At 51.6% G+C, this 19,946-nt stretch overlaps 1 protein-coding gene across 1 annotated transcript in view; it reads right to left on the bottom strand.

Annotated features, from left to right (window-relative positions):
• RXRA (retinoid X receptor alpha) overlaps positions 1–19,946 on the bottom strand; it is a 38,258-nt gene that overhangs the window by 5,671 nt on the left and 12,641 nt on the right. Inside the window, exons 4-7 of the mRNA XM_086475553.1 lie at positions 11,837–12,006; positions 6,387–6,516; positions 1,441–1,573; positions 238–329 (exon numbers count right to left, since the gene is read on the bottom strand). Of these exons, the coding sequence (XP_086331679.1) occupies positions 238–329; positions 1,441–1,573; positions 6,387–6,516; positions 11,837–12,006 (525 nt within the window). The remainder of the gene's footprint in view (positions 1–237; positions 330–1,440; positions 1,574–6,386; positions 6,517–11,836; positions 12,007–19,946) is intronic.

Below are 19,946 nucleotides of genomic sequence, written 5' to 3'. Positions count from 1 at the left end.
GTAGCTCTGGGCACAGATCTAGATGCATCCCTGACCTGCAAAGGACATGCTTGTAAGGTGACAGATGCACGTGCAGCACTTAATTTGCCTCTCATTCTTGCCTCTCTTCCTTCTTGCCCTGTCCTCGGGAGCTGGGTGCCCTCAGTTATTTGCAATGGAGCTTTAGAGGCAAGAAAAGGAGCCAAAAGGCCACAGCATCAGCCAAGAGAGGACTGGAGAGAAGGTAACTGCATGTACCGGGGTTGAAGAGGACAATGGCTCGCAGGCAGCCTAGCTCTGTCTTGTCCATCTGCATGTCTCGCATTTTTGACACGAGTTCTGTCAGTACTCTGCAAAGGACACAGAAATCACAGGCGTCAGCGTTAAAAAGGAATGAAAAAACACCCAGGTGTCAGACCCAGAGCGAGGTCCTCCGGTGTGTGGTTAGTGAAGTCATGGGACAGTACTCGCTTATGCCAGCGGAGGATATGCCCTCATTTTCCTCCTGTATCAAAAATAGCTCATTAGGAACATCAATAGTTCCTGTGAGATACAACAGGGACCATAAAAACCGGCTTCGTACGTTCACTGAGAGGCTTTGGCACCTGAGAAAGCTGCCTAAAAATAAAAAATAATAATATAAAAAACCCCAACAACCCAACAGGTATCTAAAAGCAATTTCCTCTGCCGGTAATTTTTATTACTCCCTTTGGTCTTACTGCAGGTGCCGGTCTTGAAATATTTTCCACTGATTGCCCAGTTTTTCCTGTTAGATCCTGCAGTGAAGTCATGATCTTGCACTTGTGACTTCACAGGAAACAAATGACGTCGCCCAGGTCTGAAGAACAATTTCCTTGCAAAGCAAAGAAGCAAAGGCGGTTTGGTTTCAACTAAGCTGCCTCAAGACGAGTCTCGGGCAGAGAAATCAGCCACCATTTAGGCGGTGTCTGGAGCCACGCCGTGGGTCAAGCGCCCTGCAAGTCTGGCTTTAAAACACTTCCCCAAAGCACGAGATTAAAGAGCCCTTGGGATACGCATGTGGAACCTGCTGGGTATTTTTGGTGCTTTTTCATCGTGAAAATAAACTCACGTCTTGGTCCAATTAAAGATGAAAAGAAAGAAAGGAGCGCCCTCCTCGTAACATTAAGAAGGCATCTGGACCCCATGAAAGAGGCTTTGATTTGCGCTGGGCAGCCCTCTCCCTGACTATTTCGGGCTGTCGATAGCTGCAAGTTTAAGGGGAGGGACTGAGGGCCATGGCCTGCAGCAAGGACCATGACATTCCCACGCACGCTGTGGGACGGACATGCCTCAGCCCGGGCTCCTCCGACCACGGGCCGGCGCATCTCCAGCCGACCCCCTCAAGCAGGTTGCCACACGGGGAACGGAGGCAGAGACGGGGATGCCTAGGTGAGGTGGCCTCAGGCGTGTCCCCCACCGCCCGTCCCTCCCCCTGCCCACCTGTCGAAGATGGCCCCGACGCCAGCACTGTGCGCGCTGTTCCGGTGCACGTGGAGCCCGGTGGCTAAGAGGATCCCGTCTTTCACAGCTATGGAGCGGTGGGAGAAGGAGGCGATTAGGAGCTCATTCCACCCTGGGGAGGAGAAAACAACCAAGGCCGCAGGTTAGAGCCACGGGATCCTCAGCGGGTTCGGGAATCGGCGATGGCACAGCCCCGGCGCTAAAAAGAGAGGAGGAAACCACTCGAGGAACCACCTTCGCTAGCGTCATGAGGCTGGACATGGGAAAGAAGCGGGGAGCCAACCCTGGATGTCAGGGAAGGAAAAAACCATTAAGGAACAAATGCACTAAAAATATAACGCTAATAAGGGAAGCCGTTTCCTCTATAAACCTTGCAGGCACCAGAGAAAACAGCTTTCTGCCCTGCTCCTCTCACTGTGAACCTACGAGTGGGTGTGGAGCCCTGCACTCCCCCTCTGACCTCACACTCCGTGCCTCCGAGCAGTTACAGACCTATTAACGCTTTGTACCAGCTAATTGGGCTCATTTTCAGGCCATAATGGGGCACAACAGTTCATTCACCATTATTCAGCTGCCACGGAAACTCTCCCTTGCAGGTTTGATGCTTCTGCCATCTAAATACGGAGAGGGATTGCCTCTCCTCTCGCCGGCTGCTGGACGACGATGTCCCACGTCCGCGACTGCTCCACTAACAGCTTTCCTCAGCTGCTTGGAAATCAGCTTTTGTCTTATTAGTTACTGGGCATGCTGCTTCAGGAGAAAGGAAAACACAGCCCTTGAGCCCGGACATCACGGGAGCGGTCTGGGCTAGTTACAAATGGGGAAGGGAGATGCAACCTCCCTCCCTGCCTTCCAGCTCCCCTTCCTAATTCAACACTTCTTCAAACTCTTAAATCTGCTACCCGCTGAGTTCAAGAATGCCCGAAACAAACCTTGTTATGACAAGAACTGCTGTAAAGTTTTGAAGGGTGGAAATTTTGGCGACTTTCAAGCAGGAGAGGCATCTTCAGTAAGAAAAGATGGGTCTTCTGCAACACTCATCATGTAGCTGATTCACCCAGCCTGAAAACGTTCTGGTGTCCAGAACACAGGGCTGCTTGGCAGGGTCCAGAAACGTCAGGATATTTGATTTTTTTTTTTTTTTTTTTCCCAGGTTGGAAAAGCAATACAACAATATCCTTCATCTCCTCTCCTGCCACAGAAACACGTCTTTTCTCACTGACTGGAATAAATACAAGGTCCGTGTGCGCTGTATTTACCTACTGTTGCAGAGGTGGGTTGTGCCATTAGAAATGTTGACAAGGAATAAAGTTCACTCTTTCCTAAGTGGCCACAGGATGTTTCCACCCCAATCACGGGAACATTTATTTGGCTGTTTACTGGGCGAGGCCTGGCACTGGGAGAGGGATTGCAACACTGTGAAACCCAAGGAGGACGGAGCAGAAGACGCGGGACCGCACCAGCAGCCTGCAGGATCCGCGCTCTGTGGCTGAAGAGGACCTCGCAGAGCCAGACCCGCAGAGAGGTGCCGTGGGTGCCTCCCACCAGCTGTCACACACAGCCCCTCCACGCAGCCCCAACCAACAGAAACCAGAGCTGATTCCCAACGTCCCTCCACGGCACCAGCTTTCCCAAGGCTGCCCTGACTCTCGGCCATCACCCCACACCCCTCTGCTGCGGCTCCGCACAGCCCCAGCGGTGCCGAATCCGTCCTCCAACTTGCCAAGAATACGTGGAAGTGGTGAGGCTGCAAGGCGCCACCGACATCTGTGCTGGGCTTATTCCAGCCAAGGAGCGCTGGATTAATCAACATCCTTCGGCTGAATTATTCCCATTTAGAGCTGGGATGTTCTGGCTGAAAAGGGGAACCTATTTTTACCCGGTGCTTTCACCAGAGCATCCCCAAAAGCTGAGAAAGATAAAGAGGCAAGCAGGAAAAACTAGGTATAACCACAGGCAGCAAATCTGAGATGGAGATCACACAAGTCTACGCAGTTTCCCACTTCAGCCCAAGCTCTGGAAAAGCAGAACAGATTTGACTCTTGCAGCTCCATTCTCATCAAACAAGGTGGCTGCAGCCTCCGGGGATGCTTTGGCTCCGCTGGGGTAGGGACGGCACCTGGCAGCGCAGTGACCATTGCGTTCATCCACCTCACCACCAAGTTTCCCCACCAGCCCTACAAAATGAACTGCGGCTGCCGAGGATGCCGTGCTCAGCACCCTTTACCAAGCCGGCCTCGACGCGAAGAAAACATCAGGTTATTCCTGTCTCAGCCGCAGCAAGCTTGGAAACAAGAAAATCCAGGGAAAACAGGCTTAAAAAGCTGGGTTTCCTTCTCCTCCAAAAACCTCAGAGAGGGAAGATTTTTAAATGATTCAGGATTAGAGGAAAGCTACTGCCAGCCCATCCAGCACTGCTGCTCCAAAGATGAGTGCTCCACTTAATTTTGCCTCCAAGGATGCATGACTGAAGCTGACTGATGCTCTTAGCTAAATTTTAATACTTAAATATTTCATGGGCAGCTGTTCTCAGCAGGCCGCTCTCCCCACTCAATAATAGATAGAGTCACTGGTTAAAAGACTTGGGGGAGGTTATCTGAGGCCCCGACAGAGACGCTTGGAGCAGGGAGCCCCTCGGAGCTGCTCCAGGTGCTCAGCCCACCTCATGGCTATGACGTTAGAGCCACCATGGAATCTGGGATGCGATGGAGCCTGCAGCCCCCTCTCCTCCTGCCCTGTGGTGTGGCCTCTCCAGGATGCCAGCTCAGAGCTGGTCGTAACGAACACCAGCACAAAGGAGAGAACATCAGGTCAGAAAATCTCCAGTTCAGCTTTCGTCAGCCTTCTCCTAAAGAGAAAGGAAAACCTTGAACTGTTGTTGTTGGTTTTGTTTCCATTTCACAAAAGAAAAAGGCAGCTTTGTGTCTGAATCCAGTTCTGCCCTGCGATATCTGCAGAAAGCTCTCAAAGATTTCTACAGAGATGCTTCATCTGCTCATCCACTCTCACAAGAGGCTCTAGAGACCCTCTTCAAAAATACACTTTCTGTATTTTCCAGAGCAGGCCATGAGCCAGCTCTGGCAATACTCACACCCACGGAGAAGTCAGAGGAGCACCTTCACCAAAGGGCTAGCAGGAGCCACCCAGGGAGGGCATGGGACTTGGCAAGTCTGCAGCAAGAACAAAATCCCCAAATTCTCCATTCCCAGACTACTGCTGTAACCACTAGATGAAATGTGACTATAAAAATCTCCTTTCAGTAATATAAGAAGAGTAGAAAACCTACACCAGTGAACGGTGAGACTTAATCGCCCAGAAACCATGGAGGTCAAGGATTTCAGAGAGGTTGCAAGAGGGACCGGGTATTCGTGTGCAGGGTCAAGGTGTGCAGTTACAGTGGTTGAGAGTTAATAAAAAATGGCAGAAAGTATTAAGATTCATGCACTTGGGCTCCAGTCAGCCTTATTAAACAGAATGACAGCTAGTGCTTGTGTGGTGGGAAGGGGAAAACACCCATCCCATCATCTTCCTACTCTGGAGCCCTTTTACCTTCTCCTGGAGCAACCTGGACAGACCTTGGACCAGAAGAGTTCTGGCAGTTCCTGTGTTTTGCGTTGACACGAACACCTTGCAGTTGTGTTGATGTGAACACGTTAAAGCACTTTGCTGCCCAAATTCATGGGCGTTTATTTTGGGGCACACACTTTTTACAGGAAGAAGCCAGGAACGCTGCCATCAAGGTGGATCTCGCAAGAAGTGTGTCTACAGAGGCCATCAACCCAAGGCCAGAAGAGAACAGAGAGAGAAGCACACACCCTGCAGGGTTTTCCCCTCGCAAATTCCCTACAAAAGTGCATTTTGGGGAAACAAGAGGAACTTTTAGAGTCCCTGGCTTACTTGGGTTTGGCCGCCAGACTGGTTCACTCCAGGCAGCTCACCAGCACGCCCTGCTCTAAGGCTGCACCTCTGCTCTGCAGCAGACTCCTCCATCATTCCCTTTTGGATTCCCTTGACTACTTTGAGTAGCCAAGGCTGGTGTCTCTCATTGCCAAGCAGAGAGCTGGGTGCCACCACCAGACATCAAGGGTCTCCTCATTTCCTCTCCCAGTCTCACCCTTCACATGGAGTTTGTCATTTCCTGGAAGCAGCTTCACGTGTCCCACTGACAACTTGCCTTCCTCTTTGTTTAAGGGAGCAAAACACTCCACTGCATCAAGCCAAAGCCTTTTTAATCACTTACCTGACGACTGGAGCCACGCAAAGAGCTTCATGCCTAAAACGCACCCTCGTGGAGCCCTGCTCTTGATTTGTTGCCCTCCCCAGTCCCTGCAGAGAACCTGCCTGCGGTAGGGGCTTGAACTTACTCAACGGGAGAAGACCCTTTTCACAGCTAACTGCTTTTCACCTCCCAAAGCCTCCGTTCCTGCAGACCCCCTGCCGCACAAGGAAATTTAAAATAAGCCCAGAGAATTTTATTTTCATCTTGGTGGGTGGGAGAGGGAGGGCGATATATTCTTCTCCCCCTTCTGGTTTTAATTATGATCAAACATTTTAGTTTGATGAAATTTCGTGGAGTCCCAAGCCCACTTGGTCTTTCAAGTCTCAGTTTGGGAGGAAGGCAGAGCGTAGCTCCCTTGGTTTACATCACCCAGAGCACATCTCCGAGCGCCTCACTCATCAGAGACGAAGCCGGGCCATTTTTCAGCTGATTGGCAGCTGGTGCAACATTTTGGATCACATTCAGCAACACGTCCCTTGGGTCTTTTAAAATCCTATTTAGCAATTGAATTATCAGAGGCTATTACTCAGAATAGGTTAATGGCTTTCAAGTTGCCGGGACCTAAATCTAAGTCTAATCCCACCGGTGAGATGTAGCACTTCTACAGCCCCGTGCCGGAGCCTGCACGGGGACGGTTCCCACTCACCTGCTCTCAGCAAGATGACCTGGTCGTCCAGGGGCAGCTCGGAGAAGTGGGGGATCCTCTTGGCCCACTCCACCAGGGTGAAGAGCTGTTTGTCTGCTGCCTGGCATATGTTCGTCACCGGGTCATTGGGCTGCCAAGAAAAGGAGATCGAAAGGCTTGGAGAAGGCAGAGCAAGAAGAAGAGGAGAGGCTGGAGAGGCAGATGAAGGGGCTTGCTGCCTCCCTGCTGCAGGGAAGGACCCCAAAGTCGGGAACACTCCAGAAGTGGATGCTATCAGTCACAGGGAAAGGAGGTGACTTGGCTTCTCCGCTACATGGTTTTAAATAGTTTTCAGCAAGCTCCAAAACAGGAACCAGGAGTGCTCAGACCCAATATCCATCACACCGACTGATGAACCAAACGAGCTCCAGCCTGGGGAAGGGCAGGCTCCTGCACCCGTGCAGCATGCATGTTCCCCGTGCCAGCTCGATAAACCAGCACCAGAGGGGGCATTACAGAAAAAAGAGAAAAACCCCTTTCCTTTGAAATATTATCCAGTAACAAAAACCATCTGCTCTCAAGGAGGACAGTCAGCCTAAACACACCAAATCCCTGTTTAAAGGAACTGCTAACAGCTCAAGTGGGCTTGTGATTAGGAACTGGAAGAGCCTGTCTAACCCCAGCGAAGACAGACCTTGCTAGTACAAGTGTGTATATAGGGTTTACCTCTCCGGGCAGGGATGTATGAGCCCCTCCACATATCCCGCTGTAATCCCTGCTGATATCTAGCAGCTTTGATGGTACAATTATTTTTCTTCCATGTCCTTAAAAGAGCAGTTTCCAAACTGGGGGGAAGAGTGTTTACATCACCCCTGGACTGCAAGGAGGAAGGGGTGTGCATTCAGAGGCAGAGCAGACATGAACACCAGTGCAACCTCTCCGTCCTGCAAGTCTCAGTTTCAGCAGGACAAGGCCATTCCTCATCACGAGAAGCTGCTCTATGGCAAACCCCTCTCCCAGGCTGGGGAGACGAGGACCAGGCTGCTCACAAGTCTCATTCCTGCCCCCCCAGAGCCGTGCCCCGGACCCCTGCCCAGTCCCCTCTGCTGTCCCCTGGCAGCAAACACAAACTCTGTGCCTCAGTGGCCAATGTCTCCCATTCTCCAGGCTTAAAATAACCAGCATCTGGCAAGCTCAGGGGCACCCGCCTTCAAAGTATTTTCACCTGTTGCGTGCAGAGATGGATGGGAATGGGATCGTGTTCAGCAGAGCGGCTGAGGAGCAAGGAGCATCGTTACGGGGACGTTCCCTCCTTGCTCTGTCTCCAGCAGCTCCCCTGAGGGGTGCAAGGGCAGGGGAGTCTCACTCTGAGGGAGCTAGGGGTGTTCCCTGGGGAAGGAGACATGAGCAGGGACTGGGCTTTTCCCTGGGAGAGGAAGAGAAGACAGGATTTCCTCTGGACAACAGGAAAACCCTACACTGGGTGTGAAGAGGAGCTTTGCAGGGTTAAGTGTTCCACTGGAAACACAGTGAACATCGGCATTCAGAGTCATCTGCAGGAAGGGTGAGAAGGGACACCCATGGCTCAGGCTACAGGAACATCACCAACTTCAAGTCATCTGAGTTGGGTCGGCAAGCTGGAGTAGCCAGGTGGAGAACCGAGGTGTCCCAGCTCCTGTGGGGCGGGATGGGGATGGAACCCTGCATGTCCCAGAGCAGGACACGACTTACGGGAGACCCCATGCTCCAGCAGAACCTGACCCATGAAGCAACAAGTGCCTGCACAGCCCCATGAAAGGGGTATTTTAGGAAAGTTAGATGTTTTTGCCAAAGCTTTTATCAGAGGTTGCTTCTGGGCAGGTTGTCGCCGTCTCCAGGACTCGCCCTGATGCAGCAAGCCCAGGCTCTGGGTCCCCCAGCCCAGGCTGTATCACCGCTGCTCTGCAGGCAGCACAAGCTGTCCCCAGCCTTCGGTGCTTCATACAAAGCCTCAGCGAGAGGCCCAGCCTTTAATTAAACCTCAGATGGCAGTTCCTGGAACCACCACGGTGCTTCCTGGCAGAATTTAATCACCGTAGATTGAGAGGCAGCTCAAAGTATCATTCCTGCAGGCCGAAAGGGTCCTGCCCATCTCCAGGAGGGCATCTGCAAAGCCGTGCTAGAAACTCTCCCCATGCACGGTAAGTAAATCCACTCCTGCAGTAAATAGTAAGGGCACAGTGCCGGAGTGTGACAGAATGAAAGGACACACGGGCACCTGATCCTTCTGGAAAACCAGAGCTTGGAGACATCTTCCAGAAAATGGTGACTTGAAACCAGCTGCTCAAAGGCCAATTAAGAGCTAATGGGGATAACGCCTCTCAGTTACAGGCTTTGCCTTTCAGTGGCCAGGAGCCCATCCAAGGTGGTGCTTACATTGCAGGAGCCCAGCTTCGCGGCTGCCAGGGACAGGGGACAGAGGCAAACACATCCTCACGCCCCGTCGTACTGCCTGGGGACAGGCACCTGCTGAGGGCGTACAGCCAGTCCCCAGCTCCCGAGGGAAAGGGATCACACGGGGTCTGGGGGCTTCCTGGGACACACAGAGTGGAGGAATCCTGTCGCCATGCTCCTTTACAGCTTGTGGGAACCTCCCAAAGGGTTTATCCCCTTTGCCACGGTCAGAAGCCAGACAACTGTTGCAATTAGCTATTTGCAGCGGCCGAAGAGCTGTTATCAGGGGCTCACCGGTGCAAAGAAAGCGAGTGTTTTAGTGATGGTGATGGAAACACTCGTCTTGGCACTCTCCTACCACCCTAGGCAGGAGAGCAGATTTGCAGGGGCACATCCCTCTGTCTCAGCTGCTTTCTGCCTGGCCCAGCAGCCTTCCCCGTCCTGTCCATGCCACCCACAAGGATCACACCCCACTGTACTCCCCTTGCTCTGTCACAGGCTTCAACCCATGAAGGTAACCCATCCTCTAGGATGGTGTCAAGGTGACACCTCTAGGGTGTCAAGCAAGGCCCTTGCAAGCACCGGAGCTCTCCAGCTCACCCGCAGCATTCAGTGCAGATGGGCTAAGGTGCCGGGGCACAAAGAAAAGGACCCAGCACACCAGGCTAATAGGGAATAGCTTGTGTTTTACCCCTGAATCTGCCTGCCTTTCCACCACATGGGCTCTCTGGGGAGGGCTGGGAGGAGGGCAGGTCCTCCACCTTCCCTCGCCTCATCCGGTGGCCTCGTCACTGTGAGCTGCTGATCTCACACATCTGCTAAACCTGCTACAAATGTCACCTCATCGACAGGAGCCGCTTGACAATAATAGGGCATTTCAGCAAGCCTCCTGCTTCTATTTAGATGCAACACGCATCCTTGTTCACAGTAATGCGTGTTGAATTATGCAGGAACCAGCTTTCAATTTGCTACAAGAGGCTGAGGAGATGCAGTGCCAGACGAAGCCATTTATTTCAGCTCGCTCTCTGGGGTTTGTTTTCAAGTCAGCACAACGCTGGCTACAACTCCCCTGAAGTATTTTGAATCCTGATAGCCGTCGGAGCCTCTCCGAGCCCCTCGCTAACCACGGCGGAGCTGCCTCCTCCAAAAAAGCCCCTCGCAGCTTCACGGCGACGGGACTCTCTGGCTGGAGGGCATCACCGCCCGCAGGCGCAACTGGGCTCTCAAAGGCAGAGGAGCACCATGGCCCTGTATCTGCTTCTGGAGAGTTCCACTGAGCAATTGTCTCTGTCCATAGAAGGAAGCCTTACGCACTGAAAAGCCTTACCTAGCAAGCCAGCCATAAAATGTCCTTGCAGGTGAAGGCCAAAAAGAGCATTCCATAGAGGCAGTCAAGACTTAGACTCCTACAAGGACTCTCAGATCTCCTGTCAAGCCTGGCAAGATAAGGTATTCCTGGCTCAATCCTCCAAGCCTCATATAAAGAAAGAGGTAAAGTATTATTTTAGCAGAAAATAAAAACTGCAGAGTCCTTCCACTTGCTAGAAAGAGCTGCCCTTCATCATCTCAACCTCACAGACACCTAGCACAGAGCAGTAAGAAATGCAGAGGGATACTTCAGCGTACGATCCTGCTCTCCCAGGTCAGCCAGCCTGCACGCTCGCAGAGCCCCAGCTGCAGCTCTGTGCCCCCCCGAAGCACTGCGAGGCAGCCGGGAGATGCTCCCCGCTCCAGCCTCTCCCCTCCCCAGCAGCAGGGCTGGCAGTAGCCAGCAGGGTCTTGGGGTAACCTCCACCTCCGCAGCCCTGATGACACCCTGCAGCGGCGGTGCCCTCTCCTGCTAACAGAGCATGCTGGGGGCTGGGCTGTGCCTGCCAGAAGGCATCGCCCGAACGGGAAATTCAACACGTGCAGCTGACCCCAGCCCCAAAAACATATGCGCAAGGGTGCATGGCCATCTATTCTTTTCCTCTCCCCCTCCCTCTCTTTGCTTTGAGACTCCCCAGTCCCTTCAGTACCCCAGGGCTTCCCCGGGGTACCCCGGGGTGGGGGTAATTAGCCCCACTCCTGACCCTACTGCTATATTACTTGCCCCCCCTGCAGTCCTACCCTTTAGAGGCATTTCTCTCTTCCCATGCCTTCCACGGGAACAAGGGCTATTGAGGAATGGGGACTGCACCCTAAATGCTGCCTAGACTGGGCAGCAAGTACTTTCTCTGGAATAGGGCTCTTCATGAGGGCTTTGCCTGGGGTCTATCCTGGAGACGGAATTTTAGAGGATAGGTTGGCTCTCGCATTTGGAGGTAGCTGCTTTGCAGGGAGGCTTTCTCTAAGCAAAGCTATAACCTGCTGATAAGGGAATCTATTAGGAAAGGGTCCAAGACAGTTTCCCTCATCACAGCTTCTCACTCTTTTCCTATTTCCCTGTCAGCTATCTCTTGTTTACACGAGGGCCTGTTAGAGCCCAGATGCTTCAAGCAGGCCCAGTTATAATGTAAGCTTCTAAATGGGGAAGGAATTTGAAAGCAAACTTCTCAGCAAACTTCTCCAGGTTTTATCTTCTTAGAGCCAAGCAGCTGTATAATTCTGCATCTGAAAAGTCACACCTTAATTTTACAGCTCTTATCTCTTTGCACTTCAGCCACACAGGTCTGTTTACTGGCTTGAATGGACTCTGAGCTCTTCAGAGTACGGAGTGTCTTCCTGCCTTTTAGTACTAAGGGCTGTTAACTAAAATAAAATCTCTGTGAGCCCTTCTAATCACACCTTTCAGTATCTGTTCCTTCCCTATGGCTGTGAGACAGGAAACGCTGGCGGTTGCGCAGGGGCAGAGGGGTTCGCTTTCCTCATGCTTTCATCTCAGCTCACACAGGCTGTCTACAGCAGAGCTGAGAGGTTGCATTTCTGAGCTCTTATTTCTTTTCCCATAAGATAACCCCTCTCTGACCGAGGCCCACTGCTGTATTCGTGCTAGATCGATGCCGATACCCCACAAGCCCTCCCTTCTGTCCCAAGCACCAAGGCGAGAGGAGCCTTACCGAGCTCGGCGTCAAGCCCATATTCGCTTCAATGTACGTCTCTGTCTTTGGCTCCACCGCGAGTTCGGCTTCCAAGATCTTTTCCACGGGCATGTCCTCATTGGCGCTGCTTGTTGACTCCACCTCATTCTCGTTGCGGTCCTTCCCCCGCTGCCTCTCCTCCTGGACGGCTGGAAGTGGACAGAGAAGGGACAGTGTCACTCTAGGGCTCCCGGTCATGGTGTCACAGGCTGAGCTGGACCCCGAAGCTCCATGGAGCTACCAGCGTTACTTAGCCATGAAAACCTAAAGCATCCTCAGACCTGTAGGACCACACAGACATCTGATGTCTTGCTCTCCCGTCTGACCTTTTCCACCAGTGTGGTCAGTGGGTCTCGGGCTTGGATAGTCCAAGGGGGTGTGAGGTTTGGGGAAGCCACCAAGCAGCCCTGGCCTGGGTGAGCTGCTCTGTGTGAGCTCCCCTGGGATCATGGCAAGGGAGGCTCCTGCTCAGACCTGGCCTCTGCTGGGAAACTCCCCTTTCCACAGAGGGAGAGGTCCTGCAAACAAGAAGGAGCCTGTTAGTGCCCAGTTTCCGTGGAGGTCATGTCATGCATCTAGTTCCCCGGTCCATCGGGGGGACGCTACTGGCTGCCACAAGGCTCTGGGGCAGGATGGTGGCACCGTGGGACAGGAGCTGGGAGCAGGGATCTGCCGGCAGGCACGCTATGCAAACCACCATCCTGTCTTCGGGCAATTTCTAAACAGACAGGAGAGACCTGTCCCAAATCCTGCGTGGCAGGAGTAATCTAGCCAGAAGCATGTCACATGCTGACAAGTTCATGTCTGAGCAGTACATAGATGAAAAACACCTCTTAGATGCTACTAACATTATTATTAATGATCTCCCTTTGAAACCAGCACACACGCTTTCCCTAAACCTGGAAAGTAGCTTTATGCAGACAGTTACATCGGTAACTATCCTTCTCAATCACCACGTTACATATGCTAAATCACACACTTTTCCGCACACCGTTGTTTCCCACAGTATGTTTTAGCCCAGTCTAGCTGAGAACAGCCCAAGCAACAGGAGTTTCCATCACTGGTCATGAGAGACAACTCCCTGAACTTATCCAGCTCTTTGTTGAGGACTGAATGAGGCATTCAGGGATGTAAAAGGCCTGCTATTTATTGACAGTTATCCTAACACTTTACCTCTCTGCTGAATTTGAAGCTGGTTATATGAGGTCAAGAGAAAGCAGCAGGGGCGCAGGTATTGTTCTAGGGAAATCAGAGCTGCCTGTAACACAATAAGGCTTTTTAGGCAATCAGTGGGACCAACACTATGCCAAGCGCAAAAATAAAACCTAGAATATAAAACTTACTTCTTAAAAAAACAGGAAATTAAGACACATGCTAGAAGAGTCCTATATGGACACTGATCCCATTAACCCAGCTCCACCCCAGCACGCGAAGGCCTGGGGCTGATTTCCACTGCTCGCCCTCCCCTCCCGCAGCAGCTGCCGGTGCAGCGTTGCTCTTTGCTGCACGTCAACACTGTTCAGACTCCTTCCATGTGAGAGCTGTTATGCAAAAAAGCAAGAGGTTATTTTTTTGAAAACAGCTCTTAAGTTTATGGGCTGCAGAGGTTCCTGAGGCCCACGCACTGTTTTCTGCTTGGTCTGCCAGAGCCAGGTAAGCTGCTGCTGTCAGAGCTCAGATTTGTGTCATGGCTTTTGTCCATCTGGCTCTTGTCTGGAATGGATTCTTCATTTTTTCAGGCCAACATAAAATCCTGCTTAAATGTCTCCCCCCACCCCTACTCCTGCTTTCTCAATCATCAAAAGGCAAGAAATTTTTGCTTAATGCCAACCCTTTTTCAACAGCACAGATGCACCAAAACTCCTTTGGGCACATTAGAAGAGATAAAACACCTACTAAATAACAGAAAAGCCTAAGAGAAAGGCAAACGCTCCACAAATGGGATTTTATAAAATGACTTAAATGCCAAAGACCTGATGCACAGTTGCAGCAGGTCTCAAGGATAAAGGTGCAAAAGCATGGTTCCTTGCTCTGAGATCAACCACCTCCACCGCTGGGACCACTCTGCTGGAAAGGGGCGTTAGCCCAGAAAACACATCCTCTTGCTCAGCCGCCAGTGACTTAGCCGGACACTGGGATTTGTGGGAAAGCATTGCAGAGCTCTGAGGAGACAGTGGCTACCTAAAGCCTTAAACATGCAAATCTCAACCTCACCAAAACCAACAGTCACATTCTTGGGGGTGAAGAATCAGACAGACTTGAAGGGTTATAGGGGAGTGAATCTTACAGGTCATCACGACATCATTTGCTAGTGATTAGGCTGAATCTAGCTGGTATACACGATAGACGGAAGAGACAGATGGAAGGAGATTATACATATAAGCAGTTATTTCTATGGATCTGTGCTCTGAGCTGCTAACACCAGAAAGTTAGTGCTGCTGCTCGCTGTGGAGCTGGTCAGTGGGAAGCTGACTCATCCCAGGCTGCTTAGCCCCACGCAAAACCCTTGACACTCGCCCCTGCCCAGCTGGCTGCTGGCAGCAGCGCCACGCCAGGCAGAGCAGATGGCGTATTCTCACCGAGTATGTCAAGCCCAAAGATAAACCAAGCCCTTGCCAGGGAGAGCGTTACCTGCTTTGCTACCCCTGTGTTTCCAAGACCAGCCAGCCTTCTCCAAAGCCAGGACAAGCCTGGCATCACTTTGCAATCCTTCCCCCACCCCCAGCTTGGATGACCTCCCTCCATCCCCTGTCCCTGGCCCTCTGGGCTGCAGGAAAGCAGCGACTGTTTCCCAACACTGAGCTCAGAGGCGTCGCTTTCCTCCCTTGCCCCCAAGAAGCTGCTTCATGCACACGTCTTCACCGAGGTGTGCATCTGCAGGACGAGGTGACTGTCCCGCGTGAAGTTCAGTTGCTGCTTGTTCGTAGGCTCCGTGTTACCAGGTGTTTATGAACCCAACCTGCTCCTCATTTGGAAACGACGCAGGACACTTGCCCAGCCCTGCGTGTTGGATGTAGCTTTCGGGGATGCCTGTGAGGCAGAGACTCCTCTAGATGTTGGCTCAGTTGTAGATGCTATTTTCTCTCCCTAAGGGCAGCCTGAGGAATGAAGTGAGAACAGCTTCATTCTTCATGTGAGCAACAGGTTTGCTCCTGCAACAGCTCTGTGCCTGGCCTTGGGGTACAGCTGCCAGCACACGCACGAACTCCCCTTCAATGGCCATCTTACTGTCACCTCGTTCTTCCAGGCATGGCACTCCCTCCCAAAGTCCCTCTTCAGGATCCAGAAGCCGAATTCATTTCAAATATAGTGTCTCCACTTTCCTAGTTTCAGATTGACCCTGAAGCATCATACAGCTCCAGGGGTGGCAAGCCCAACACGTTGTCCTGAAAGGCAAAAAGCATTTGCAGTCGGCATTCAAGACTCTTGTACTCTGTGGGTTCCAAGACTTGGACTTCCCTGAAGATGCAGCCAACCTTGCAGCCTGTGCTTCAGAAGCTCAGCAGAACTGAGAGGACATCCGAGGTGCAACGAGCAGGCAAAAGTGTCTAAGAGCTGCCAGTCACACAGCTTCTTAGCAGAGTCCTCCATGTCTCCGATCTCCACTGGCGTTAAGCCCAGGGGTAGATGGCTGCAATTTACTGCCATCAGTATTTCCCCAGAGCTGGTGCTCCTTCTTAGAAGAGATGCTGAGGGACACATAGCCATTTCAGAAAAGAATGGGGACTGTGTTTCTGGAGATATAGGAAAAAAAAGCAGGTGGGGTAGGGGGAAGGAAAGAAGGAGTAAGTATTCCAAGTAAATCAGCTTTTTTAAAAAAAAAAAATAATCATGCAGTATGGGATGTTGTGTGAAGGAAAATCTTCAGTAGTGAGAAGATCCGCCACCATAAAGACATACGACCTTATCTCTGGAGTCCACTCCCCACTCCCACCAGGGATCAGTCAAATAAACCATGGTGGAGATGACAGAAATACATTTTTCAAGTGGATTTGGTTTGGGAGCTGGGTTTCTTTGAGGGTTTGCTTTTTATTTGTCTTTTGAAAAAGAGAAATACAAACATGGTAGCCGCATGGCAGCTTGTCTGGTAATATTGAAACGGGAATACCTTGTTCTTCTTGGCTTCCCAGAAGTCTTGTGTGCCGGGATGGATGGTGCTCCATCCCTGTAACACAGTAAAATTTAGAAAAACAGATCATTATATCATTTGGTTCTTGTTGCTTCTGCTGTATTTTTCTCTTCCTTTCATGTAAGTTGTAAACTCACAGGCTAAAGACAGAAATACAGAGGGGTTCTGCGACTGGCTTCTCCAACCCAAATTCTTCCTTGTGGCACAATCAATGTGTAGTTAAGAAAAAATAAATATTTTCAACTCCAGAGAGGCCCCAAGCTCCTTCTCCCTCCTGTCTCACATGTGATGCTTCGCAGGATTAGCAAGGACAGGACACAGCAGGGCAATTCAGGGGAGCTGGTTCTGCTGCTAGCTCCCTTCTCTTGCTCACCATCGATGCCCTCCTCTGCACTGTGCCCTTCTGCTTAGCTGGGCGGGTAAGGAGACATCCAGCTTCTGCTGAAGAGGACCTTGGGAAGAGGATTAAAGTACAGAGCGCCTGTGATAACAAGGCACTTGACAGCATGACCTACAAGGACCTTTCCAAACCTCAGTTGGGTTCTCTTGCTCTTACCACAGTAAGATGGTGATAATGAGGTGAAAGGCTGGAGAACACATCCCCGCTGCTGCGGGCTGAGCTGCCGCTCACCAGGAGGAGGGAAGGACTGGCAAGGGCTCTGCAAGACCAGCGTGACCCTCCCGTCTCCCACTGCGCTCGATTACAGCCTCAGCAGACGGGCTTGTCTGGACAAACCATGAGGCTTGTCTTGGATGGATGCGGGGAGGCCATCGAGAGGAGCCTGTGTCCTTGTCCTTCCACCTCACCACTCAGGCTGCAGGTGTCAGACAAAATTCACGCTTAGGACCGTGCTGTTCCCAGCGATGCTGATTTTTCTGGCCACGCGGGTGGCACAGCATTTGATCAACGGTGTGGGTCTATTTATCTTAAACGCAGGAGGCGAGCCAGGCATACTGCCTGCTGCAACCCAGAAAACACTCTCCTGGCAAGGCAAAGCAGTCCCAAGCTGTCGTTACACCAGCCCTGTCTGCCGTAGCATGTTTTCAGAGATGAGCTTCCCCGCGCTCTCCTCTGTGTTGACGGCTGTGCCATTGCTTTTCTTTCTCTTCAAGGAGACTCGTATGGTTGAGAGGTTTTCTAGTCTGATTTTCTTAACGTAAGAAGGGAAGCATTTAAACCTTGAAATCCACTTGAGGAGAAAAAAAGATGTTGTAGTCAAAGAGCTTGGAGAGGCAGCCCCACCTCCTCCAGCTATGTCTCAGCTGAGCCAAGGACAGAAGCCTGTGTTTTCCATGGCACCTGATGAAGAGGCTCTTGTGTTATTCTGCTTGATTTGGCCTGTACTTGCCCAAGGCCAGTTGCTGTCATTTTTCATCTCCAGCTTCTCCAGCCCATCTGCACCTCCCCAGGCCACGGTACAGCAAGATAAAGAGTGCCATGTGTCAAGACCAGTTCTTGGTGACCTCTCTCTAAGAACCAAAATGTCTTCTCCCACGGATTGCAGATGAGCCTCAGCTGCCCGGGTCCAAGGGGTGACGTGCAAAAACGCCAGATCCATCCTCTGCCAGTGTGCACATCCACACTGGGCACCTTGCCTTTGCTCATCGCGCCGCATCTGATGGCTAAACAAGCAGGTTTTGAGTCCATTGCAAAGTGAGCAACCAACCTAACTCAGGTGCCCAATCCAACCAGTGCAGGTGGCTGTGGTTGAGTCACGAACTTTCCAGCTGCTCACTGAGGCTCTGGAGGACACTGCTGGGAAACCACTGCAGCATCCCCAACTCCTGCCACTTCACCGCGAGCCTCGTGACGAACGTCGCTATGTCCCTGCTCTTTGAGCCGTGCGAACACCCCAAAATCCCAATCCTCCAGCAAAAGTTCTTTCCTTTTTAAGCCTTGGGCTCATGGAGAGAAACCTGACGCTGTGATCTGCAGGCTAATTAGATTGAAAACAAATAAAAAAATGGCAAGTGCATGCTCTGTTTCTAAAGCCTGGTCGCAGATGCATCACGGCACTCGCAGCCGAGTCCCCCGTGCTGCGGCGTGGCCACCAGCCACGGGCACTGCCACGCTCGGTGGACACCTCGTTTTTGCGCCAGAGGAATGTTAATGAGGGGAGAAAGAGGCCCAAAGCGGCAGGATTTTCCACCAAGGCAGAGGCGTTTCTGAGAGCCCCCGTGGGCAGGAGCATCGCAGCCTTGTTTGTTTGCTGGGAGAGACGCGGAGGCTACGGCAGCTCCTAATTACCACATACCCGGCGTTAATACAGACGAGCGCTTGTTTCCGAGGCGAAAATCCATCCTTCCAGGAACAATAGCGTGGATGACTGGCTGGGGTTTGTTTCTTTTCATGGGGGAGGAGAGGGAAGGATAATTCACTCCCACCAAAATTGGACTGAATGGGGTTTTCTCTAGGGGACAGATCCAGCGCCTGGAGGCCCCGGGCACGGGGAGCCCAGAACCACTGGGGCAGGCACCGATGCTCAGCCCGGTTCTTAGATTGTGCAGAAGCTGCGGGTGAACAGAAGATGCACTTTTTGGCCTCGGCTCTCCCGTTCTTCTTGGCACACTCTGATCCTCTCCCGCCTTCGTCCCTTTTGCTCCTTGGCATTCCCCAGCAGATGCAGGGATCCACCAAGCAAACAGGGATGATGATGCCTTCCAGACCGCACCTCCCCATTTTGGGGCCATGCCCCTGCATCGCCAGGGGACAGCACCCTCCTCCTGGAGAGCCCAGAGGCTCGGGTGGCCTCCAAGACCCAAACCTGCTCAGTCTTCTCTGAGCCTACAGCTGGGTGGCTGCTTTATTTATGAAGTGCTGGGTGGAGGGTTATTGGGGATTTCAGTTTCGCTAGTGGCAGAATTTATTAGGCTCTGCTGCCTTTTTACAAAGCTACGTTTTAGCTGTGTATCACTGGCGTCTTGAAGCGCTTATGCCTGAGGTACCTGTTTATATCGAAAATGCCACAATAGCTGAGGAATATAATTCTACTTTGCTTTCATGAGCCTCCTTTTTTTTTCAAAGATGCAAGTTTCTACTACTGCAAACAACCTCAAAAGCTGAAATACGAGAAATAAATGGTGGTGTTTTCTCCAACACTTTCAACCGAACACTACATTTTTTCTAAGAGAGGCAAAATACGGCGGTGATGATAAAAAAAAAGGCAACTTCAGTGTTAAAAAGTGGATTGAAACCTTTGCATGCAGTCAGTCCACCTGGGGAACGGCTGCGGAAAACAACGGCAAGGACCGTGAGCTCACTTCATTCTCAAAAGCCAGTCACTGTGAAGTATGAGCAAACAGCAACATTGCTAAAGCGATGAGAGAAAATCATAAACCAAACCCTTTTTCTCAACCTAAGAGTATCCTTAAAGACAAAAAACCAAAGCCAGCATCATTTAACCAGCTGGCTTAACGAGCAGCACTTTAAAAGGATATAAGAAACAAGCTCATTAAGCTGAAAGACATTTTCCATTCCAAAATCATTACTAAAAATAACCGTGCTCTTGAACTCTGCCCCTTCACTAGGGTACGGCCGCTCGCCTGCTTTTCCATTCACTTGGACAGCAGGCTGGAGACCTGAATCCCTGCTCTTTCTCCCCAGATTCCTCTTGCTCCTGTTGGTCCCGAGAGATGCTCCAGGAGCCAGGATGACTCCAGCTCTTGGGGGCTGCAGAGGGGGGGGGGCTGCACAGCCATGGCAGGGGGTGAATACAGGCAGCTTTTGTAAAAGCTGTGGAGAGGTTATTTAGAGATTTGATAGGTATTAACAGAGAGTTCTCCTCTCTCCAAGCCATCGATGCCACCAGCCTAATACGCCACTCTGCTTGTTAACGAGTGGGGTTCATTCAGGGGGTTGAGGCCAGCATTTAAGAAGACACCAGGACCCCAAAAGCCACTGGCTTCATCACCACTCAGCAAAATTCTATCTCCCCCAGTCAGAGACACTCTCCGTAGGTA

The sequence above is a fragment of the Leptosomus discolor genome, chromosome 19 (assembly GCF_034619465.1).
Source record: "Leptosomus discolor isolate bLepDis1 chromosome 19, bLepDis1.hap2, whole genome shotgun sequence".
In the NCBI taxonomy this organism is placed as follows: domain Eukaryota; kingdom Metazoa; phylum Chordata; class Aves; order Leptosomiformes; family Leptosomidae; genus Leptosomus; species Leptosomus discolor.
The sequence above is the reverse complement of the archived record's forward strand: the minus strand, read 5'-3'. Positions and strand labels throughout refer to the sequence as shown.